This window comes from Macrobrachium nipponense, chromosome 10, assembly GCF_015104395.2.
Source record: "Macrobrachium nipponense isolate FS-2020 chromosome 10, ASM1510439v2, whole genome shotgun sequence".
Taxonomy (NCBI): domain Eukaryota; kingdom Metazoa; phylum Arthropoda; class Malacostraca; order Decapoda; family Palaemonidae; genus Macrobrachium; species Macrobrachium nipponense.
The window spans coordinates 92086488-92108344 of NC_087204.1; the positions used below are offsets into that span (position 1 = coordinate 92086488).

Here is a 21857-nt window from a genome sequence, read left to right on the forward strand (position 1 = left end):
GACTTAAATTGTTTGAAAATTTTAATCGATAAACATAATTTCTTTTTAATAAGTAATAATGGTGATGCTACATTCTATATTGCATGAGCCGTATCTAGGAGATACAAATAACTTCTTCCGCGTAACTAACGGTAATGCAGGGCGAAAGTCATCATTATCACTGAAGAGCTGAGCATTCCACAAAAAACGCATTTGCCAGATAAAGTATTTTATTTATAAAGCTAAATGGTATCAGTATACTGTAGTTGCCTGGCTCTACGTGATAACAATGCATATCCATCTAGGCTAAACACTCGTTATCTTCGTGCATAACTAGCTAGGTATCTACCTAGCCTATACCTACATACCTAGGTTAGCTAGGTATTTACTGTAAATTACAGGTAGGTTCAATTGCAAGAGATCAAACCCACTTTAAGATACCTAGATACCTAGTGCTCAACATATTTACATGTACGTAATTTTATGATAATTATGCAATAAATTAAGGTTTAGCCTATTTTGGGGTCCCCATACTCCTATAACCTAGGTTGTCTACCAATTGGACTAGGTATGGGGGACCACTGCCCAGCAAAAAATGTGGGTTTTTGTGAGGGCCAAAGCAAGAACGAGTGAATAGCTAGGTAGCACCAACAGATGGTGAAACAGACCATTCTATCACACATTAGGTAACAGATAAGTAGCGGGAATGGGGGCCGAAAATGAAAAACAACCAGGCTTTGAGGAAAAATCCAAAGCAATTAAAATTTGAAGAGTAGCTAGGTACCTAATAGCCTATGAGGTATGGCAATGTTGATAGAAGTTCACTCTCGACGTGGTTCGGAAGTCACGTAAAGCCGTTGGTCCCGTTGCTGAATAACCACTGGTTCCATGCAATGTAAATGCACCATACAAACAAAAAACAAGTAGGCTATGGCAATGTTGGGTGCAATGTTCTACTACCTATGACCCTTCATAAGCTTGCCAAAAATTTATATCTGTAATACTAGGTACATCTAAGGATTTATGCCTAGGACATTGCATTTTACCTTACTAGGGTCCTTCAACCCCAGGATCTAAGCGCCTCAGTGGCGTGATCAGTATGGTCTTGGCCTGCCACCTCGGTGGCTGCGAGTTCGATTATCGGGCATTCCACTGAGGGGTTAGAGATGTGTATTTCTGGAGACAGTTCACTCTCAACATGATTCGGAAGTCACATAAAGCCGTTGGTCCCGTTGCTGAATAACCACTACCTAGTTCCATGCAACATATAAACACCATACAAACAAACAACCCCAGGATCTCCCTTAACTTTGCTTAAAAACAGTGTCACTATTACTTATAAGGCTACATCCTAATGTAATTTAATCTTAACCAAGGGTACAGGGTCATATCTAAGAGGTAACCCCATTAACCTAGCAGATACTAGGCATATGTATTGCTTCCTTTTGGTGTGGGAGATCAACAGCTTCAATTCATTTAAATCAGGTTCTAACATACTACCTATAGTCTGAAGAGTGAGTTAGGGTTCCAGTTGTGGGGTTCAGAGATTTGTATGTCGTCAAAACAATGATTTATTGAGCAGAGTAGAGCAAAATTTTGATGCAGAGAGAATTTCATGACTCATATGTTGCTAGTAATGAAACTAGCAATTGAAAAGGGGGAGGAGGTTTCTGGAATGTGTACTAACTTCAATATTTGCTATACAGTGGACCCCCCGTATTCGCATTCTCCGGATTCGTGGACTCACACATTCGCGGATTTCTCTTGGGAATGTTTCCCCGCATTATTCGCACATTCGCAGTATTTTTCTATGAGAAATATCCACAAATATCTGTTTTTTTTTTTTATCATTTTCATCATAAAATGCACTTTTTGTGATAAAACTTAAAAAAACCAAGTATGAACATTTTTAGTTGGTTTTTCTTGAGTTTTAACTAACAAAATAGGCTGTTTTTAGCATTTTTATAGGGGTTCCAAACATTCGCGGGTTCTAACTATTCACGGAGAAGTCTGGTATGCATCCCCCGCGAATACGGGGGTACCACTGTACTATGTATTGATATCATGTAGCTGGGAGTGTACTAGGGCTTAAAATAATCAAAGCCTAGTCCATGACATTGGATGGGCTGAAAAACTTAAATTTGGACTTCCCTACTTTTATAAATGGTGGTACAGTGCAAGTATAGGTTTCAGTCTTAAGGTTAAGCTTTTGGCTTAGCTTAGTCTACCAAATCATTTGATAGAAATAGGATTGGCTACCCTAAAATCTGACCTTTTCATATTACTTGTTAAGAATCATCATCTCTTCTAGGTTTTCTTGAGTAATTAAGGGTAGTTTGGAAGAAAATGGCTTGTTCTACTATTTTATTTTGGAGTGATTCATGTTTTTCTTGATCAGTGCCATTAAGTAGTAATACTTAATCCTTGCCATGCTGTTTATGTACTCTTTATTTCCTTGTTACTTCCTTACCATGACTACTTTATAAAACTATCCATTACTGCATGGTAGTACTATTTCTGTTAGGGTACTGGTGGATCTGTGATATCAAAATTTCCTATGGACTGTATGTAGGACACTTATAGAATCAATGACATTTAAAGCCTCTCCAGTGAAAAGGGTTAAAATTTCCTATATCGTTACAAAGATGGCTCATAGTTTTGCAGTGCATATTGAACATATTTGAACTGCAGGTTTAGAGCACTCAGCCCTCCTCTTGTATCAGGGCTTGTACACCATTTCCATAATTTCTCTTTTATTGCTTATGTAAGCATGAGTGGATCAGAGATTTCCAGACCATCAGTGGAATGATGTCAAATAATTTCAAAGATACAGAAGTTCTTTTATCTTTGTCAGACACTCTTCTTGAGAATTTCAGTGTAAATTTATGTGGGAAATTATGTGAAGACTGACATGCAGTATTGAAAATTGATAGTGATGAAAATGTTTACATTTTATTGTTAAATTGATTCATCCTGAATTATTTAATTTAGCTCACAATGTATTGGAAAGCGGTGGTTCACTGACCTTATTTTAGCTGGAAAGAAAAATCCTTATTTTGGTAAAAATCTGTACTTTGGAAAGTTCCAGGATTCACCAAGAGAGAGTGGTGAAATAGTATTTGGAAATATCTAACTCAATGTAAAACAGATGTGACAGATATATGATAACCCCATTCTTTGCTTAAACGTTTTCCATACTTTTTTCATAAAAGAATTAGGTATCCAATAAGTTACTGAAAATCATACTTTAGGAAATACTGAACTGGTTAGGCCTTTGGAGATTAAAGGTATGGTCATGATAACCTTATTAATAAATTCAGCACATCATTATCATCAGAAATTATAATTACTAGCATGCTCATAATGTAAAAAATTATAATATAAGGGAATGTTCAGATAGCAAGTCCTACCCTTATGAATTGTACTTACTGTTTCAAAGCTCAGACTAAGGTACCTTCATTCTGCAATATTACTTAGTGGCCAGTAGTAAGAGAGACTAGCCCCAGGGTGAATGTGGTAAGCCTTAACAAATGAATAAATTTTACCTGTTGTTTTCATATTGAAAAATATGGATAAACATTGCATTTATTATTTAGAAATTAATGATAATGGTCAATTTATTGCTGATTTAGTATGCAATGTTGTATTTTTTTGTTTGCTTTAACATTTTAATTTTAATTTCTTTCAGAAAGGATGTGTTTATGAGATAGTACATATAATACTATGCTGTCAATGTGAGCAATGCTTGCTACCGGGGAGCCACTAGCCTATCTTTACATCCCAAATCATGACATCTTGGGTTTAGGAAAATGTCTAATAGAGATGAACTTACATTTTGTGTTATATGGGTAGAAATTTGTATAGGTGAACTGGGGTTAGACAGATTTGGAATGTGTAAATTGTGCACTCAAGAAGAAATGGAAAATCAGTGTTCTACATCATGTAGAAGTACAGTACGTAATATGTGGTTTAGAAGTACTAAATTGTGTTTTTCCATGATGTCTAGAACGTTAATTAAGAATATACATGAGACTGAAATAAAAATAGGATCATTAGTAAGGAGAAACCAATTTGAGTCAAAATTCAATTCTGTATGTTGATAACTTCCAAGTTGTTTGTGTTGCCCGTAGACAGTGTATGCATATGAAAATTTTGTTTTATTTATTTATTTATTTTTTTTTTTTGTGGTAATGTATTCACTGAAGTGAGTTATAATATATACCCTTTCACAAGTAGTTTCTATAATAATACAGTTTCATGATTAAGGTAGTATAATATTGTAAGAAGTTCAGGAGGTCCACAAATACTTCTTATGTTAGACCAGGATTTTTTATCAAGTAAAATGTCTTGGACCAAGGCTTTGCTGGTAATCATTCCTTCCTCTCCTCCCACTCCAGATGGCTGGTACCTCAGCGGTCCTTGTTCTCTGTTTTACTTTTAGTCTTTCACTTGTATTATGTTTACCCTATATGTAAATCTGTTTTTACGAATCCTTTGTTTTTAATTTTATTGTATTTATTGTTTTCTGTTAACAGACTGAAGATGCACAAAGATGATGTGCAAAACAGTATTACTTGATAATAAATCTTGGCCTAATAAGAAGTGGTATTTGTGGACCTCTTGAACTTCTTATATCTATTCTCCTGCACACCTCATATAACATTATAATTTATATCTGTAAGAAATTTCTTGTTTGAATTTTGACTGGAATTTGTTCAGTCCCTAAACAAATTCATCATACCAGAGAAGATGAGAGAATTGCAGAGATTATTTTTTACGGTTTTTGCTATTTTTTCACAGAGAAAATAATTAAGGAATGACTATACTATACAGTACAGTAGGATAAAGGAAAGAATGCACACATACTGTAGTGCCAATGCAAGCTGTAAGTACAGTAGTATTTGTAGCTGAATAACATTTAAAAAGAAGCTGCTGCCACCTTGCATACATGATGAAAAATATTTACATAAAATTAAGATATTTATAATTAAGTTTATTGGATCAGTGGATTATAATGACAGTATTTTTTAAATTGTATATTTCATAGTGTACAAATAGCCCACAGTTCTAATGATCACACTGAAACTTATATAAATTGCTATTTGAGTGTTAGTAGACATTGTTAAAGCTCTGTTAGCAAAGGTCTGCAAAGAATAATCTCCAAGGTTATTGAACAAACTAAAATAACCAAGGGTGGTCCTAAAGAGTGCATTTTGGGTAAAGGTTCCCAGGTAAAAGATAAACAAATTTCTAACTTGGGGTACATCAGCTTGGGAGTCCTTTGTGACTAAGTTTAGAACTTTAATTTTACTACATGTCCTATATTTTTCACAGGGAAGATTTCATTATTGATTGCTCACTGCATCATGGCAATGGCTAGTGGAGATGAGAAAGAGGAAGTTTTGGTGTTTGATGATTCTGAAGCCACTCGACAGTTTGATTGTTTAGTTGGTCATATTGAAAGTATTATTTTAAGTAAGTATAATTAATTGTTTATTAACCCATTCCATAATTTTTCATGGCTATATAAAATAGAATACGTATTGTGTTTGTACACTAAAACATACCAGACCAGTATCTACGTTAAATTATAGCACAAGTTTAAAAATTAAGTGGTTGGGTGGCTGCTGGTGTATTGCATATGGTAATAACCTCCTGGATTAATTTTCTTTTATCAGTGTAGGTGTCTGTTAGGTTCTTGCATGACTTTTTATGTTGCTTCAGACTGAACACTATGTATGTTCTATCTCTGAATATTTAGTTCTGTCTTTAAACATTGCTGATATTGTTTACAAAAATTTTACCACATAATTATGGGCTGTGTGGATGGCAATAAGTAATTCATTTTTGGAGAAATAAGTGTAACTTTTAAAACTCATGGGGAGTCAAAGTTTAAACAGAATATCAACCTTGGCCATAACATTTGAATTTTGCATGGCAGAGACTTTCTGTATAGTATTCATAATGATACCAATATGCACATGAGGTCGAAGTCAAGTTTATAATTGGATGTTCAAGGTCAAATTTGAATTCAGTGTGCACTTTAATTTTGAACTACAAGAGATAGAGACGTCATATTTTGCATGTTTAATCCACTCAAGTTCATAAATTTCAAACTACAGTATACAAGAGATACTTCATATTGAACGATGGTAATTAAAGTTATTTTTTGGTATATTTGTTTGTTTGTTTGTTAGTAGGTGTATAACAAAAAGTTAGGTGTAGGTTTTTTTCATTTTACTGAAAATTTTAGATATTGGGAGAGAGAGAGAGTTAACTGCTATGCAGAAGACATATATTATGGAATGGATTGCTGTCTTGGTAAAGGTTTATGGTCTCCAAAATGTAATGTTCATGTTAGGAAATTATTTTAATACACTGGTGCAACGATTGCTCATCACTGATAGGCTGATATAGTCAATCTTATGCAAGCTTGTCACAGTTAAGCATAAGTATAAAAATGTACAGTATTTGTACACTGACAAAAACCTTTGTATACAAAGTAGGTACTACAAGTGTCTGTCATGCAAAAATGTAAGGAGGTGGCTTTTGGAAATATTAAGGGATGTTTATCTTATCTTAGTGCTTTGTGTGAATTACTTTGTAAAATGGCTGGTCAAAAGTGGTACTATAAGAGGAGCAAATTTTTATCTATGGATTTCTGGCTGATGAGTAGGAAAATAAAAAATGTGATAGATTTATTAATTCTGCGAATATGAATAAAAACTGGGAAAGTTTTGGAATTAGAAGTAGAAGCTAAACAAGAATTATATAAATATATCAATGGGTTTGTTCTTATCTTGTAAAATTTTCCTTATGAAATATACTAATCAACAAGCTGCTGAGATAAAGTGTACAGTAACTTTACAGATACACTTAGTTTTTCATAATGAATCAGAAAATAAATAAATTTACTTTACTATTTGGTTTCTGTAACCAAGGTAGTTTTTTTATTTCATATCTTAAAATTTGTGTAAAATTTTATCACAGTAGATATGCGACATACCTTTGCTAGTGATTAGATACTTTTGTTTATCCTTGATGTTTATAGTGAATATCTGCATTTGTTCTCCAGGTGAAGAATTTGTCAGTCTTCGAGAGAGTTTTATGAAAAAGCATTGCCATGTGTTTTGTGATGACGAAGAGAATAAGTTGGAGTACATGGATATATACAAACAATATGTACGTAATTACTGAATGTTTTTTCTTAATTTTAAATATAATGAGCAACATCAATATAGAAATAAACTACAAAGATAAAACAAGCTGAAGCTTGTAAGTAGATGCACAAACAAAGTAAAAACCGATGTATACATATATTATTTTTATGCTGTGCTAACTGGCCTCAGCTGCAGCTTAGCTTTTTGTAGTTCCATGTGTTTCACAGTAGTTACAAAGGTTTTTGCAGTAAAGCATTTGCATCTTAATTGTGTGAATTTTTTTTTAGAATTTACATGAAGCGAGTTACATTATGTACAATTATCATTGGCAAGATTCCTGATTTACATTTATAGTTAATGACTGCTATAAACATGCTCATTTTATTGCAGTGTCTTACCGAACAATTATACAGCTGTAGGTTCCCTACGAATGGCAGACAATAGATTCAAAACTTCCGCGGTGGCGCCGCCATCGCTGATGTAGGTGACGTCATCTCCCTCCACTCGAGGGAGCTACAGGTGCAACTGTCCAGGTAACATCAATTTGTTCTCTGCCGGCTTCTGGTGAACATCGGTAGTCGGTGCAGACTTTTTTCTTTATTTGTTGGGAAGTATTATCTCTCCAATATCGGTGAAGTATTCAACTTCGTGTTTGTAGGATTGAAGCTGAATTTCTTTTCTGCAATTTTGTGGTCTTACCATCATGTCGGACTCTAGTCCTTCAGTAGTTAGGTTATGTGCCGGAGGGTGCAAAACTAGGTTAGTTAAATTAATTTATGATTAGCACACTAAGTGCATTAAGTGTAGGTGTTGTGAGTGCTCTAGAGAATCTACTTGTGATGAATGCAAGGATTGGAATGAACAACAGTGGAAAGTTTTTTTGTTTTATGCATAACACTTACCTGGCAGGTATATATATAGCTTATCCTCTTGTCGCACTGGCAGAATTTCAAAACTCGCGGCAACCGCTAGTATACTGGTAGTTCAGGTGATCGCCACCCCGTTCCCGTGGCGCTGGTGCTCGGAACCATTCCCATTTTCGTCAGATTTTCTCTGCCAGCCAAACCGGCAACATCGTTGAAGGTTCTCTGATAGAATCTCCTGCTCGTTGACTGACTTTTCGATGTTTGGATATTGGTATCGTATTTGGAAAGTTAGCTTGGCAATCGCAATTGATATTTCGTTAGTATGTCTGATTCAGGTAGTATGTTTAGAGTTTGTGTGAAAGAAGGGTGTAAAGTGAGACTGCCGAAATTATCGGTAGATCTCCATACTGTATGTAAGAAGTGTCGAGAGTTTGTATGTACGTGGGAGAATAGGTGCAATGAATGTGAGAGTCTTAATGAGAAAGAGTGGAAGGCTCTTGTTAAGTATGTGGAAAGACTGGAAAAAGATCGGGTGAGAAGATCAGTGTCTAGAAGTGAGAGATCTGGATCTTCGGGTAAACCTTTGAATGAATCTATGTCTGTGTCTTCTCCAGCTCATTCACATGTAGATTTAGTAGCACCTTCCCCTCAGGTTTCTCCTGGGCCCGTTGCTGTATCTGAGGACACTACTGATCCACAGATTGTGAAAGTGTTCGCTGCCCTTGCTTCCATGGGGGATCAGATCAAGCGATTAACGGATAAAGCGGAAGTGTTTAATGTTGGTGACAGTGTTGTGGAGGGGGCGCCTGATCGTCCCTCTCGTGCTCCTAGACCTAGACCTCTGTCAAGCTCCCAGACCCAAGGGAGAAGGCATGTCGACAGTCGAAGGGAGACGAGAGGGGTTAGCTCACGATCAGTCGTCCCTTCAGGCAGTCCTGTTGTTGCGTCCCAGGCTGCAGCAGTACGCCAGAGAAAAGGCGTTACTGGGAAGTGCTTTTATTCTTCTGATAGTTCTGCTTCAGGAAGGAATAGACGCTTTTTGGAAGAATCGCGTCCTCTCAAGAGATCGTACATGCCGACCTCGTCCCAGGATGAAAGGGTTTACGAGCAAGAGGGTTGGAGTAGCCCTGAGATTTTTTCGTCGGAAGATGAGGACGCAATCCCTATCAAAAGGAAGAGGGTTTCTCATCCTTTAGATGTGGCTAACCGTGCGATGGGCGGTTATTCTCCTAATAGAGAACCTCCGCTTCGTAGACGTCAGGATCGCTCGCCTCTTCGTTTCAGCCCAATGCGTCCTCGTTCTCCTCCTCTTCATGAGTCTCGTCAGGAAGCGGAGACTAAGGAAGTTTTGCGAGATATGCAGAAGAGATTAGCAGTCCTTGTTAAATCCTGGGAAAGGCCCGAACAACCTTCGGCTAGACGTAAGGACGCTTCTCTTCCAGTTAGTCCTCCAAGAGGACGCAGGACAAGCCGTTGCCTCCCCTTTCTCAGGCGGCATTATCTCGCAATCCAGGACGCAGTGTTGTCCTATAGGAGGGACGTTTCTCCGACACCGCAGAACGCAGGACGCAAGAGGAAGAGTGATGGACGCATGGTGGACGCAGCTGTTGCAGTGGACGCAGGACGCAGGCGGCAGCACGCTGAACTGTCTTCTTCCCGACAAGAAAAGGAAGGGTTTTGTAAGGAGGCAGTTTCTCATTCGCTGTCCAGGCAAGCTTTGGAAAAGGATCCCTCATTGGATTTTCATCAAGATCTGGAATTCCAGGATATTTCTTCTCAGGAGGAAGACTTAGTTTTTTCGGAAGAGGACAAGAATGTGGAAACGCCTTCCTCGGATTACAAGAAGCTAACTGAGCGCCTCCTTTCGTTGTTTGAAGGAGATTTTCAACCGTCTGCTCCGTTATCTCCTCTGTCTCAATTCTCAAAGACTAAAGCACCCAAGAAATCTTCTTTCTTGAAAATGATGCTGTCGATCACAGGTAAGAAAGCCCTTCAACGAATCAATGAATGGCTGAAGGAGAAGAGAGAAGCGGGGAAGACTTCATTCGCTTTCCCTTTGGCCAAGTTGGCTTCGAAGTCTGGTGTGTGGTACGCTACGGGGGAAAGTCTTGGCCTGGGAGTTCCTGCCTCCTCCCAGGGGGACTTTTCTAATATCGTGGACAGCTCCCGTAGGCATGCCCTACACGCAGCCAAGGTGTGGTGGACCTCATCAGAGTTCGATCATTTGCTGAAGGGCATTTATTGGACTTTTGAAGTTTTTAACTTCCTTGATTGGTCGTTGGGGGCTTTGGCTCGTACCCTAGAGATGGAAGAACCTTCGGATTTGGATTTACCCAGAAGCATTATGTCCTGTATGGACAAAGCCTTGAGGGATGGAGCTAATGAACTTTCTTCACTTTTTACGGCGGGTGTGCTGAAGAAAAGGTCTCTGTTGTGCTCGTTCGCTGCTAAGGGAGTCTCGAACGCATAAAAGTCGGAGTTGATGTTCTCCCCACTTTCAGGACAACTTTTCCCATCGGAAATTATTAAGGATATCGCGCTTTCCCTTACTCAGAAGGCTACCCAGGACCTGCTGACTTCTTCAGTGAGGAAGTATTTGCTGACAAAGGTGGTAAAAAAGACACCGAAGGAATCAAGGACAACACAGCAGCCCTTTCGGGGTAAGACCTTTTCCCGACCAGCCTTTAGAGGTAAAAGAGTTCCTACTAAGAGAGGTTCGAAAACCTCAACCAAGCAATGAGTTCGAAGTCCTCCAGACGTGTGTTGGGGCCAGACTTTTAGACTTCTGGGAAGTCTGGCAAAGCAGGGGAGCGGATCCTTGGTCCGTAAGTGTAGCGAAGGAAGGTTACAAGATACCCTTCCTAAAGAAGCCACCTCTCGCTACAACCCCGAGAGCCTTAGGGGCTCATTACATCGATTTAGAGAAGAGAGAGGCTCTTTGGCATTTAGTTGTCAGCATGTTAGAGAAAGGAGCAATAGAACCTGTTTTGGATTACGAGTCCCCAGGATTTTACAACCGACTTTTTCTGGTTCCGAAGTCTTCAGGAGGTTGGAGGCTAGTACTGGACGTAAGTCATCTAAACTTGTTTATAGAAAAGACCAAGTTTACGATGGAGACGAACGATTCAGTACTGGCAGCGGTACGTCCGGGGGACTGGATGGTGACGCTGGACCTTCAGGATGCGTATTTTCATATTCCGATTCATCCAAGGTCCAGAAAATATTTAAGATTCGTGATCCAGGACAAGATATATCAATTCAGAGCCCTTTGCTTCGGGCTTTGCACGGCCCCTCAGGTGTTTACAAGGATGATGGCGAAGTGGCTTCATCTGTTAGGCGTCAGTCTCTCCCTCTACTTGGACGACTGGCTCATAAGAGCCCAATCAAGGCAACAATGTCTGGAGGACACGGAGATTACATTGGAATTAACAAAGCAGTTGGGTCTGATGGTGAACCTGAAAAAGTCACATCTGATCCCCACACAGGAGCTAGTTTATTTGGGGATTCTGATATCCTGTGACTTTTCGGGCTTTTCCGTCCCCCGAAAGGCAGACCTTGTGCCTTCGGAAGGTGCAAGAATTCCTAGAGAAAGACCAATGCTCGGCGAGAGAGTGGATGAGCTTACTGGGGACACTCTCTTCGCTAGAGCGGTTTGTTTCTTTAGGAAGACTTCACATGAGGCCCTTACAGTTCTTCCTGAACGAAGTCTGGCCAAGAAGATCGCAACCAGATTCCTTCCTGTTTCCAATTCCTTTAAAGATAAAGGAGGAATTGAAGTGGTGGCTAGCCCCGGGAAGGTTAGCAGAGGGTACGTCGCTCCAGCAGAAGAACCCAGACCTGATATTATTTTCAGACGCGTCAGACACACGCTGGGCCCTCGAGAGAAGTCAGGCATTTGGAACAGGGAGCAAAAAGCTTGGCACATAAACAGGAAGGAACTGATGGCGATCTTCTTGGCTCTGAAAGCGTTCAGAGCGTGGATCGGCGGCAAAGTGGTGCAGATCAACGCGGACAATACCACAGCTCTGGCATACTTACGCAAACAAGGAGGGACCCACTCGTTTACTCTTTGCAATTTGGCGAAGGAGATTCTTCTGTGGGCAGAGAGTGAGAATGTCACCCTGCTCACCAGGTTCATTCAAGGGGAGAAGAATGTCAGAGCGGACCTGTTGAGCAGGGAGGGACAAGTTCTTTCGACGGAATGGATCTTGCATCAGGAAGTATGCCAGAGGCTGTGGAATCTTTGGGGCAGCCCAGTGGTGGATCTTTTCGCTACCGCAGCGACGAAGAGGTTACCGAACTACTGTTCTCCAGTCCCGGACCCTCTTGCAGTCGCAGTAGATGCCTTCCTACTAGACTGGACGGGGCTAGACGCGTACGCCTTTCCACCGTTCAAGATTTTAGGAAGGGTAATGAAGAAATTCAGGGAAAGTCAAGGAACAAGGCTTACACTCATAGCTCCATACTGGCCGGCCCAAACTTGGTTCACAGAGGTACTGGAATGGACAGTGGATTCTCCGAGAAGACTACCCACAAGAGTAGATCTCAAACAACCCCACTTTGACAGGTTCCACAAGAACACCCTCGCTCTGGGTCTGACTGCGTTCAGACTATTGAAAGACTTGTCAGAGCGAGGGGTTTTTCTAGAGAAGCAGCGAAGGCAGTTGCTAGAGCACGAAGAGCTTCAACTATCAAAGTGTACCAGTCAAAGTGGGAGAACTTTCGTAAATGGTGCAAGAATCGGAAGATTTCTTCATCCAGTACCTCTGTGACCCAAATTGCAGATTTCCTTCTGTATCTGAAGAAGGAAGTGGGTTTGGCAAATCAAACCATTAAGGGTTACAAATGTATGTTATCTTCAGTGTTTAGGCACAGAGGATTAGATCTGTCCAATGACGCAGATCCTAGAGATCTTCTCAGATCTTTTAATACGAAGAAGGAACGACATTGCAGAGCGCCTTCTTGGAATCTTGATGTCGTACTCAAGTTCTTAGGAACGGATAGGTTTGAACCTATGGACAGTGCTTCTTTGTGAGAGGTATCGAAGAAGACTATATTCTTGGTAGCCTTAGCTACAGCTAAAAGGATTAGTGAGCTGCAAGCTATTAACAAACAAGTAGGATGGAAGCACAACAAAGCAGTTTGTTCGTTCCAGGAAGAATTCTTAGCCAAGAATGAGAATCCTTCACATCCGTGGCCAAGGTCATTTGAGATTACAGGACTGGCCGATCTAGTAGGTCAAGAACAGGAAAGGGTTCTTTGCCCAGCAAGAGCCTTACGTTACTATGTTGAAAGGACAAAAAGCATTAGAGGGACCTCAGGTTCTCTCTGGTGTTCTGTGAAAGACCCTACCATACCCATGTCTAAAAATGCTATGGCTTTTTTCGCAAGAGAAGTCATTAAAGAAGCACATTTGTTTTGCCAAGAAGAAAGCTTCGGTTTGCTTAAAGTTAAAGCTCACGAAGTGAGAGCCGTAGCCACGTCTTTGGCGTTCAGAAAAAACTTAGCCCTCAAGGAGATTATAGACTCTACGTTTTGGAGGACAAATTCAGTTTTTGCCTCGCATTACCTCAGAGACGTTAAGACAACTTTTGATAATTGTCAAACGCTGGGCCCGTATGTATCCTCAGGTACAGTACTGGGCAAAGGAGTTCCCACCCCATAACCTACTAACATGCTAGGCTATTATTTTATTAGGTTATAGTGTTTTATGGTTGTCTGAGAAGGCTACTGCCTGCTCAGTTTATGAAGTAGTTGTTTTATATAGAGATTGTGTGTGGTTCAGGTGACTAACTTTCCTAGCATGAATGCCCGTGGTAAATGAGGGCCAGGGTTTCCTGTCAGCGAATTGGTCATGTCCAGTTGTCAGACCCTTGTTATTAGCTTTCTCAACAAACAGGTCACATCCTAGTTGAGAGCTACTAAGGTTTAGCAGGCTAAGAGGCAGGACCTACGAAGTCAGCTACCTTAGCAGGTAAGGAACCTAATAGTAATTTTAAAAATTATTTAATTTTTAAATTATGACAATGTTGCTGTCTTTGACCCACCTCCAAATGTGTCAATCAGCTATATATATACCTGCCAGGTAAGTGTCATGCATAAAAATGATATTGTTATGATACAATAAAGTTTTATGCATACTTACCTGGCAGGTATATATAATTAAATTCCCACCCTCCTCCCCTCAGGAGACAGGGTTCAGAGAAAATCTGGCGAAAATGGGAATGGTTCCGAACACCAGCGCCACGGGAACGGGGTGGCGATCACCTGAACTACCAGTGTACTAGCGGTTGCCGCGAGTTTTGAAATTCTGCCAGTGCGACAAGAGGATAAGCTATATATATACCTGCCAGGTAAGTATGCATAAAACTTTATTGTATCATAACAATATCATTTTCTCACTCGGGGAAGATAATTAAGGATAGGAAGAGGAAGGCGGCTCTCAGAGCTGAAAGTAAGACTAGTTTAGCTTCTCTTATTGAAGCACCTGCTCCTATTCCTTCTCCGATCTTGAGTCCTCCTACTCCTGCTCCTGTAACTCCTTTGCCAACTTCCCGTGGAGTTTCTCCTGACACCATTGCCAGCCTCGAGTCTAAATTTGAAAAGAAATTTGATGTATAAGCTAATACGGTTATGCAGTTAGGTTTATCTGTAAAGTCTTTCATAGAAAAGACTTCTAGTGAAGTGAAAAGTGTCAGTGCAGTGCAATCTGAGGGGGTGGCTGTTTGTCCCGATAGTTCTCCTAGATGAAGGTCCCTGTCCTGCTCCCCCGCCTCGGGGAGAAGACATACCGGAGGTCCAAGGGAGACTGTCGGGATTTGCCCACAGACAGTCGCTTCCTCCGTCGATCCTGTGGTGCGACAGCAAGATTCGACTAAACACCATTGGAAAGGTGTGTCGTTCGGTAACTAATAGAGTCGAGTGATTTGTCGCCAGTTAGACGTCGTAAGTGGCATGATTCTTCAGTCTCTCATCCGTTGAAGAGACGTTCGACTGAAGAGGTGTTCTCTCCGTCCCCTGTGAAGAGGAACAGAGAAGTAGATATCTCTCGCCCGTCCTTCGACTCGGTTGTGGAGCGATCAATTCTGAGTTCGTCGAGATCTTCGACTCATCAAGCTGTCGAAACTTTACCTTCGACTTCGCATGCGACAGATAATTTGACCGGCACGAGACCTCCGGTGGTGATCGTGTTGAAGTCCACGACCCCAGTTGCTTCATCTTCAACTCAAGAAGACGAGAATCTAGTTCCTTTACGTCGACAGTTGCAAGAGCTGATGAACTGGATGAAAGAAAACAAACAATGTACGAGGAACAAGTGAGTCGAATCAAAAATCATCTCTGTCGCCTATCTCTTCAGATGACGAGGAGGACTTAGAAGCGGACTCTATCCCTCTCTCGTGCTATTCGAAACTTTTACACTACCTTCTCAACATGTACCCGGATTACTTCGTAGCAGCTCCCAGGTCGCCTGCTTCCATCTTCCTGATGAGAAGGAAGAATTTTGATCCTCTTCTTCCGAAGCTCGTACTTTCCAAGGCTGCTAAACATTCGCTTCGTGATATAGAAGATTGGTTGAAGGTCTAGAGAGAGCTCGGGAAAGCAACTTTCGCCTATCCTCCATCGAAGCTTGTTAAGAAGAGGTATAGGTTCTACGTAACCGGAGAAGCTCCCTGTATGGGAGTGTCTGCCTCCTCCCAGGGGGGACTTCTCTGGCTTGGTGGATGCAAATAGGAGGTCCGCGTTTGCAGCAGCTAAAATATTCTTTACATCGCCCGAGTTGGACCATTTGGTAAAGAATATTTTCAAGATTTTAGAAATTAGGAGTTTCTTGGACTGGACGATCGGAGCCCTCGCTACGAAAATAGAGGATTGCCCTACTCTTCAGGAGGACCTGGCATCGGACTGGCTTGGGGTTTTGTCATATGCCGACAAATCAGTTCGGGATGGTTGCAATGAGCTGGCCTCTCTCTTTGCATTCGGGACTCTCAAGAAAAGACAGCTCTGGTGTTCTTTTGTTTCGAGAGGAGTCGCTTCGCCTCAGAAGTCCGTCCCTTTGTTTTCTCCTTTCAACAAGGATCATCTGTTTCCCGAAGCCTTCACCCGAGAAATAGAGACTCTCGTGCAGAAGGCTGTCATAGAGGAGATAAGTGACAGACCATCCCCGGGGTTTTACAACCATCTGTTCGTAGTCCCCAAGTCATCGGGGGGCTGGAGGCCCGTACTGGATGTAAGCGCACTGAATTTGTTCGTTCAGAAGACCAAATTCAATATGGAAACGACTTGTTCAGTGTTGGAATCCCTTCATCAAGGGGACTGGATGGTATCCTTGGATATGCAGGACGCATACTTCCACATTCTAATTCACCAAGACTCCAGGAAATGCCTTCGGTTTGTGTTCATGGGCAAGACCTACCAATTTCGAGCTCTTTGCTTCAGCCTCTCGACAGCACCGCAAGTATTTACGCGAGCGTTGACTCCTCTGGGAAAGTGGTTACACCTCCTGGGCATCAGAGTGTCACTCTACCGAGACGACTGGCTTCTCCGCTCCTCTTCGGAAAGTCAGTGCATGAAGGATCTCAAGAGGACTCGTTCATTAACTCACTCGTTAGGTCTTCTTTTAAACGAGGAGGAATCTCGGCTAATTCCGACTCAGAACATTCTCTATTTGGGGGGATGATTCTGAACTCTCGAGTTTTTCGGGCTTTTCTTTCACCAAAGAGAGTCCAGTCGTGTCTGGAGGTAGTACAGGACTTCCTGGACCGCAAGTCCTGTTCCGCCAACCATTGGACCAGTCTGTTAGGAACACTAGCTTCGGTGGAACAGTTTGTCAAACTCGGAAGGCTGCACATGAGGCCCCTGCAATTCTTCCTGAAGGTTTCATGGTGCAGAAAGATTCAACCGGACTCGACAGTATTCTCGATTTCAGACGAAATCAAGGAGGACTTAGCGTGGTGGCTTTCAAAACCAAGACTGGTAGAGGGTCTTTCACTTCGCCCGCTCCACCCAACCCTTTTCAGATGCCTCCGACGCAGGTTGGGGAGCCCTGTTGGGAAAAAACGAAACATCAGGGGAATGGTCGGAAACGCAGCGCTCTCGTCATATCAACGTGAGGGAGCTATTAGCAGTGTTCCTGGGACTTCAGGCATTCTCTCTTCTTGTGACGGGACAGGTGGTAGCAGTTCACGGAGACAACTCCACAGCACTTTCCTACATCACGAAACAAGGGGGAACGCGCTTCTTCACCCTCTACAACCTTGCAAAAGATCTGCTTCTGTGGGCAGAAAAATTTCAAGTTACGCTGATCCCTCCCTCGATTTGTTCAAGGAAAATGAACGTGCTGGCGGACGGACTAATTCGCTGTCATCAAGTACTGCTGTTAGAAGGGACTCTCGATGTGAAGGTCTGCCTAGACCTATGGAAACTTTGGGGAAAGCCGATGATAGACCTCTTTGCAACCTGGAGGAACAACCGCCTTCTGCTGTTTTGCTCTCCAGTCCTGGACCCTCTTGCATGGTCAGTCAATGCAATGTTACTAGACTGGTCAGGCCTGGAAGCATACGCTTTTCCCCCGTTCGGCCTAATAAGACAGGTGCTGAACAAAGTGTCATTCCACAAAAATGTTTCTCTGACACTAGTCGCTCCATTCTGGCCAAGGAAAGAATGGTTCCGAGATCTCCTCGACTTGCTCGTAGACTTCCCCAGACTTCTTCCGTTAAAGAAATGTCTACTCAGACAACCGCACTTCGAAAGATTCCACCAAGGATTATCTGCTCTGGCACTGACAGGATACAGACTATCAGGAGTCTCGTCAGAGCGAAAGGTTTTTCGAGACGAGCTGCAGAAGCTATCGCGAACTGCAGAAGAGATTCTTCTAACAGACTATACCAGTCTAAATGGGGAGTGTTTCGAAAATGGTGTAGACAGACTAAAGTCTCTTCTTCTGAAACATCTGTGAACAAAATAGCTGATTTCCTTCTTTTCTTTAGGGACGTTAAGCGTTTAGCGCCTTCGACTATTAAGGGATACAGAGCGATGCTGGCTTCAGTCTTTAAACACAGAGGACTAGACCTATCCACGATTCGTGATCTTTCCGATCTAATTAAATCGTTCGAGACTTCCAAATCGTCAAAGGGCTCGATAGCATGGAATCTCGATATAGTTCTTAAACGGCTTTCAGGTCCTCCCTTTGAACCGTTACTTTCTTCGTCTATGAGGAATCTCACCAAGAAGACGTTATTTTTTGTTGCATTGGCATCAGCTAGACGAGTTAGCGAGCTACACGTGATGGACAAGAAAGTGGGATTTTCTCACGGCGACGCAGTTTGCTTCATGGAACTCAATTTTCTCGCGATAAACGAAAACCCCTCTAATCTGTGGCCACGTAACTTTGTTCTCAAAAACCCGACAGACTTGATAGGCCAGGAAGAAGAAGAACGACTCTTATGTCCTGTGCAGGCATTAAGATATTACCTCCGCAGAACAGAGGAGATTAAGAGATCAGTCGAATCGTTTGTGGTCCTCTGTTAAAAATCCCTCTCGTCCCCTCTCAAAAAACGCTATTTCCTTTTTTTTGAGAGAGTTAATTGTAGAAGCACATTCTCAAGCTAACGATGCAGTGTTTCCTTTACTGAGAGTGAGAGTGCACGAAGTTCGAGCGGTAGCGACTTCTCTCGCTTTTCGACACAACTTGTCGCTATCCGCTATCCTGCAAAGTACCTTTTGGAGGTCTAAATCTGAGTTTGCTACGCATTATTTGAAAGAATTCGAGACAGTGTTTGAAGATTGTAAGTCTCTTGGTCCACTTTCGGTAGCTGGCATGGTGTTGGGAGAAACGACATAGGGGGTTGCTCCCTCTGTTAGCCTATGTTTCGCCTTGTACCAAGGTTGACGAGTTAAAGGGAAGTCTGGGGGTACAATGTACCTGGAGTACTCACCAGTCATTTTAGTGTTAGTTTTGGTGGGTAAAGGTTTTTATTTCGGTGTAGGTGACAGTTTTTTCATGTTGGTTATTTCTGGTCTTAACCCAGGGCAAGGGCAATATTTTGTTGTATCTTCGTTGAGTCAGTGGTGAACACCATGACTACGAGGATCTTCCACTCCATGTAGAGGCACCCATTGGTCATATTCCAAGCCTTTTACTATGTAAGATGAGCACTGATCAGAGGCAGTATTCTCCTGCAGTAGCTGGTAGTACAAGGTAAGGTACAACAGGCACTAACAGTGCTTTTGGGTATACTTTATTGTCAAGAATCGTATGTTATTGTTGAAGTAAAACTTACATCCACAGCCCCCCATCCTTGCAATGGGTAATCAGCTGTATAATTGTTCGGTAAGACACTGCAATAAAAATGGAATTTTCATTATAAAATGAAATTTTATTGCATACTTACCAAACAATTATTAATCAAAGCCCTCCCTCCTCCCCACAGGTGGATGGCTGGGCAGAACGAATTGATGTTACCTGGACAGTTGTACCTGTAGCTCCCTCAAGTGTAGGGAGTTGACGTCAACTACATCAGCAATGGCGGCGCCACCGCGGAAGTTTTGAATCTATTGTCTGCCATTCGTAGGGAACCTACAGCTGCATAATTGTTCGAAAGTATGCAATAAAATTTCATTTTATAATGAAAATGCCATTTATATTCAGTTACTAATTTTGTAAAGTCACTATATTTCAAGTAGTGTTTTTTAATTCTGATCATTTTGTAAGTGCTATGGGTAGAGACAAGTTTTCACAAAAAGTGGCATTGGCAATTGTTAAGTCTTTGTCTCCTTACAGGGTGGATCTTGTGTAACTTAATCCCCTTTGGAGTTCTTATAATCAAAAGTAGCCTTTAAGAAGGATGAACACTTAATGCACTCATTACTAATTATGTTTGCAGATGTTGACACTGAGGAGTTTGTGTTCCCTCTATAAATTGAAAAACAGGCCCTTGTTAGATCTGTTATGAAATACTGAACACTGACCTTTCATTGTGCAACCTTGTTTAACGAGCCTCAACTGTCATGTCACGCTATAGGCTTGATCTGGCCAGGACACCTACAGTTCTGCCATTCAGCCTGTTTAAGCTGCTGCTTTCAAGTTGTCAAGCCCTATTGTGGATCAGATGGCCTCACATGGTTTCTGGCTCCAATGGGATTTGTCTGTGGCCCTTTTGAAACTCTTTGTGGATGTCACAAGTTTCTTTAGGTCAAGAGTTTTCTTGCAGGAGTCTGGTTTCCGTTATTTTAATTTTCATCTTTATTCACTGTTTCTTCACTTGTGCAGCTATCTAGTTTAGCTTCAGTTGTGAAGCTTTTGGGATTTTGCTGTGGTTGCTGTCAACACACAGCAATATTTTTGGGCAACTCTCCATTAACAACTTGGCAGAGTTTGTGATTTCAAATAACAATGGGGTTCTTGTCCCCAAAACAACTGTCTTATCCCTAGAGGCCTTCTTTGAGTTATGAATGATTTAACACTGTTTAAGCTGTTAAAAATTCTTGTACTGCATATCTGCAGTTAATTTTTCAGCATGGCTGCTTTTAGGTACTGATATCTATCCAATTTTTTACTTGTATTCTGTTTATATAATTTCAGTGGCTTTTCAGGTGGTTCTGTGGTTCTGAGCCGCCTAACAAATTTCTGTTAAATGTGTGGTGGATGTGTCACTTTTCTTGGGATAAGATAGTGGTTTAGGGGGCAAAACCCCCCACTGTTATTTGAAATCATAAATCCTGCCCAGTTGTTAATGGAGTGGATGTGTCACTTTTCTTGGACCCATCCGTTCCCTTCAAACGTTTTCCCACTCCAGGTACTGGTTCTCATTTGGCCTCATGTTCCCTCTGAGATGATAGCCACGCTCACTTGACATCTAAAATAGTTCCCATTTTTGCTCTTCATGTACTACTGCCTTCCACAGATCAGGATGTGCAACATCTGTAATGTGAGAGTTCTCCAAGCTTGTCTTCAACAGGCAGCATCCTTTCCTTCTCCTATCCCTTGTCTATTTAATTATATATCATCAAATTCAGCCCTTGATTGAGAATGGTAGGTCTTGGCTATGGATGATAAATCTTGAACTTTTGCTCTGGCATCCTTAGGAGATGTCCTTTGCTCACGATTATGGCTCTGGCCATTAGTTCCCTTTATTCTGCCCTGTCTCTTTGATCAGTTAGTGCTCTCTGCAATCTGTAGGATAGACAGTGAATATTGCCAGGCTTGCTGCTGAGGGTTTTCTCATGTTGTCATTCTTACACTGTTGAAGCCCATCTTAGTGGAAAAGGTCAAGTTCTTGCTTCTGGGTATGAGGTTACAACTGGTGTCTCACTCTTCCTAATGTTTATTCATCTATTATCTCACTCTGAGGGTATCTTTACCAGAATTCAATGCTCCACATCCATTGTGTAAGTGGACTTTTGTCTTTATGTTTTTCCATTGCATTTTGGGGGTGACCAAAGCCTGGAGCTCCTTCCATTGCAGATATTTAAGTGCAGAATCCTAAATAGCATAGAAGCTATTCTATGATGAAGGAATCATAATGACCCAGATGAAAAACTTCTCCATGGTCAGGTCATGTAAGTGATTACCAACCTTCTTTTCTTCAGGATTTCTATTCAGGATTAATAATGAAGATGGGTAGGGTGTAAAAAAGGACCATCTAGGAAGAAGCTATGACATCTAGGTGCCTGAAGTGACTAGCCTGAGCATAATGTGTTATTGGTAACATCAAGAGAAATATAGGATTTCTTCTTCAACAAGTCCTCATTCTTGGCCAGAAATGATGGGTCAAGGAACAACAGCAAAAGGCAGTTAGTAGGGTGGGTGGTGAAGTGTTGTTCCAATCTAAAAGAGCAGAGTTCGCTGATCATG

General features: G+C 41.4%; 2 protein-coding genes across 6 annotated transcripts in view; one reads left to right on the forward strand and one right to left on the reverse strand.

Moving 5' to 3' along the window:
• Positions 1 to 21857, reverse strand: part of LOC135223760 (uncharacterized phosphotransferase YvkC-like) — a 419683-nt gene that overhangs the window by 64285 nt on the left and 333541 nt on the right. The window lies entirely within an intron of this gene.
• Positions 1 to 21857, forward strand: part of LOC135223758 (ADP-ribosylation factor-like protein 2-binding protein) — a 33078-nt gene that overhangs the window by 70 nt on the left and 11151 nt on the right. The window contains exons 1-3 of one of the 5 annotated variants that reach the window (XM_064262519.1): positions 92 to 131; positions 5314 to 5454; positions 7055 to 7161. In XM_064262519.1, the coding sequence (XP_064118589.1) occupies positions 5346 to 5454; positions 7055 to 7161 (216 nt within the window). In that variant the 5' untranslated portion in view covers positions 92 to 131; positions 5314 to 5345. Of the gene's footprint in view, positions 1 to 91; positions 381 to 5313; positions 5455 to 7054; positions 7162 to 21857 lie in introns of those variants that run through there. The other 4 variants (XM_064262520.1, XM_064262515.1, XM_064262516.1 and 1 more) reach the window with 4 other exon arrangements.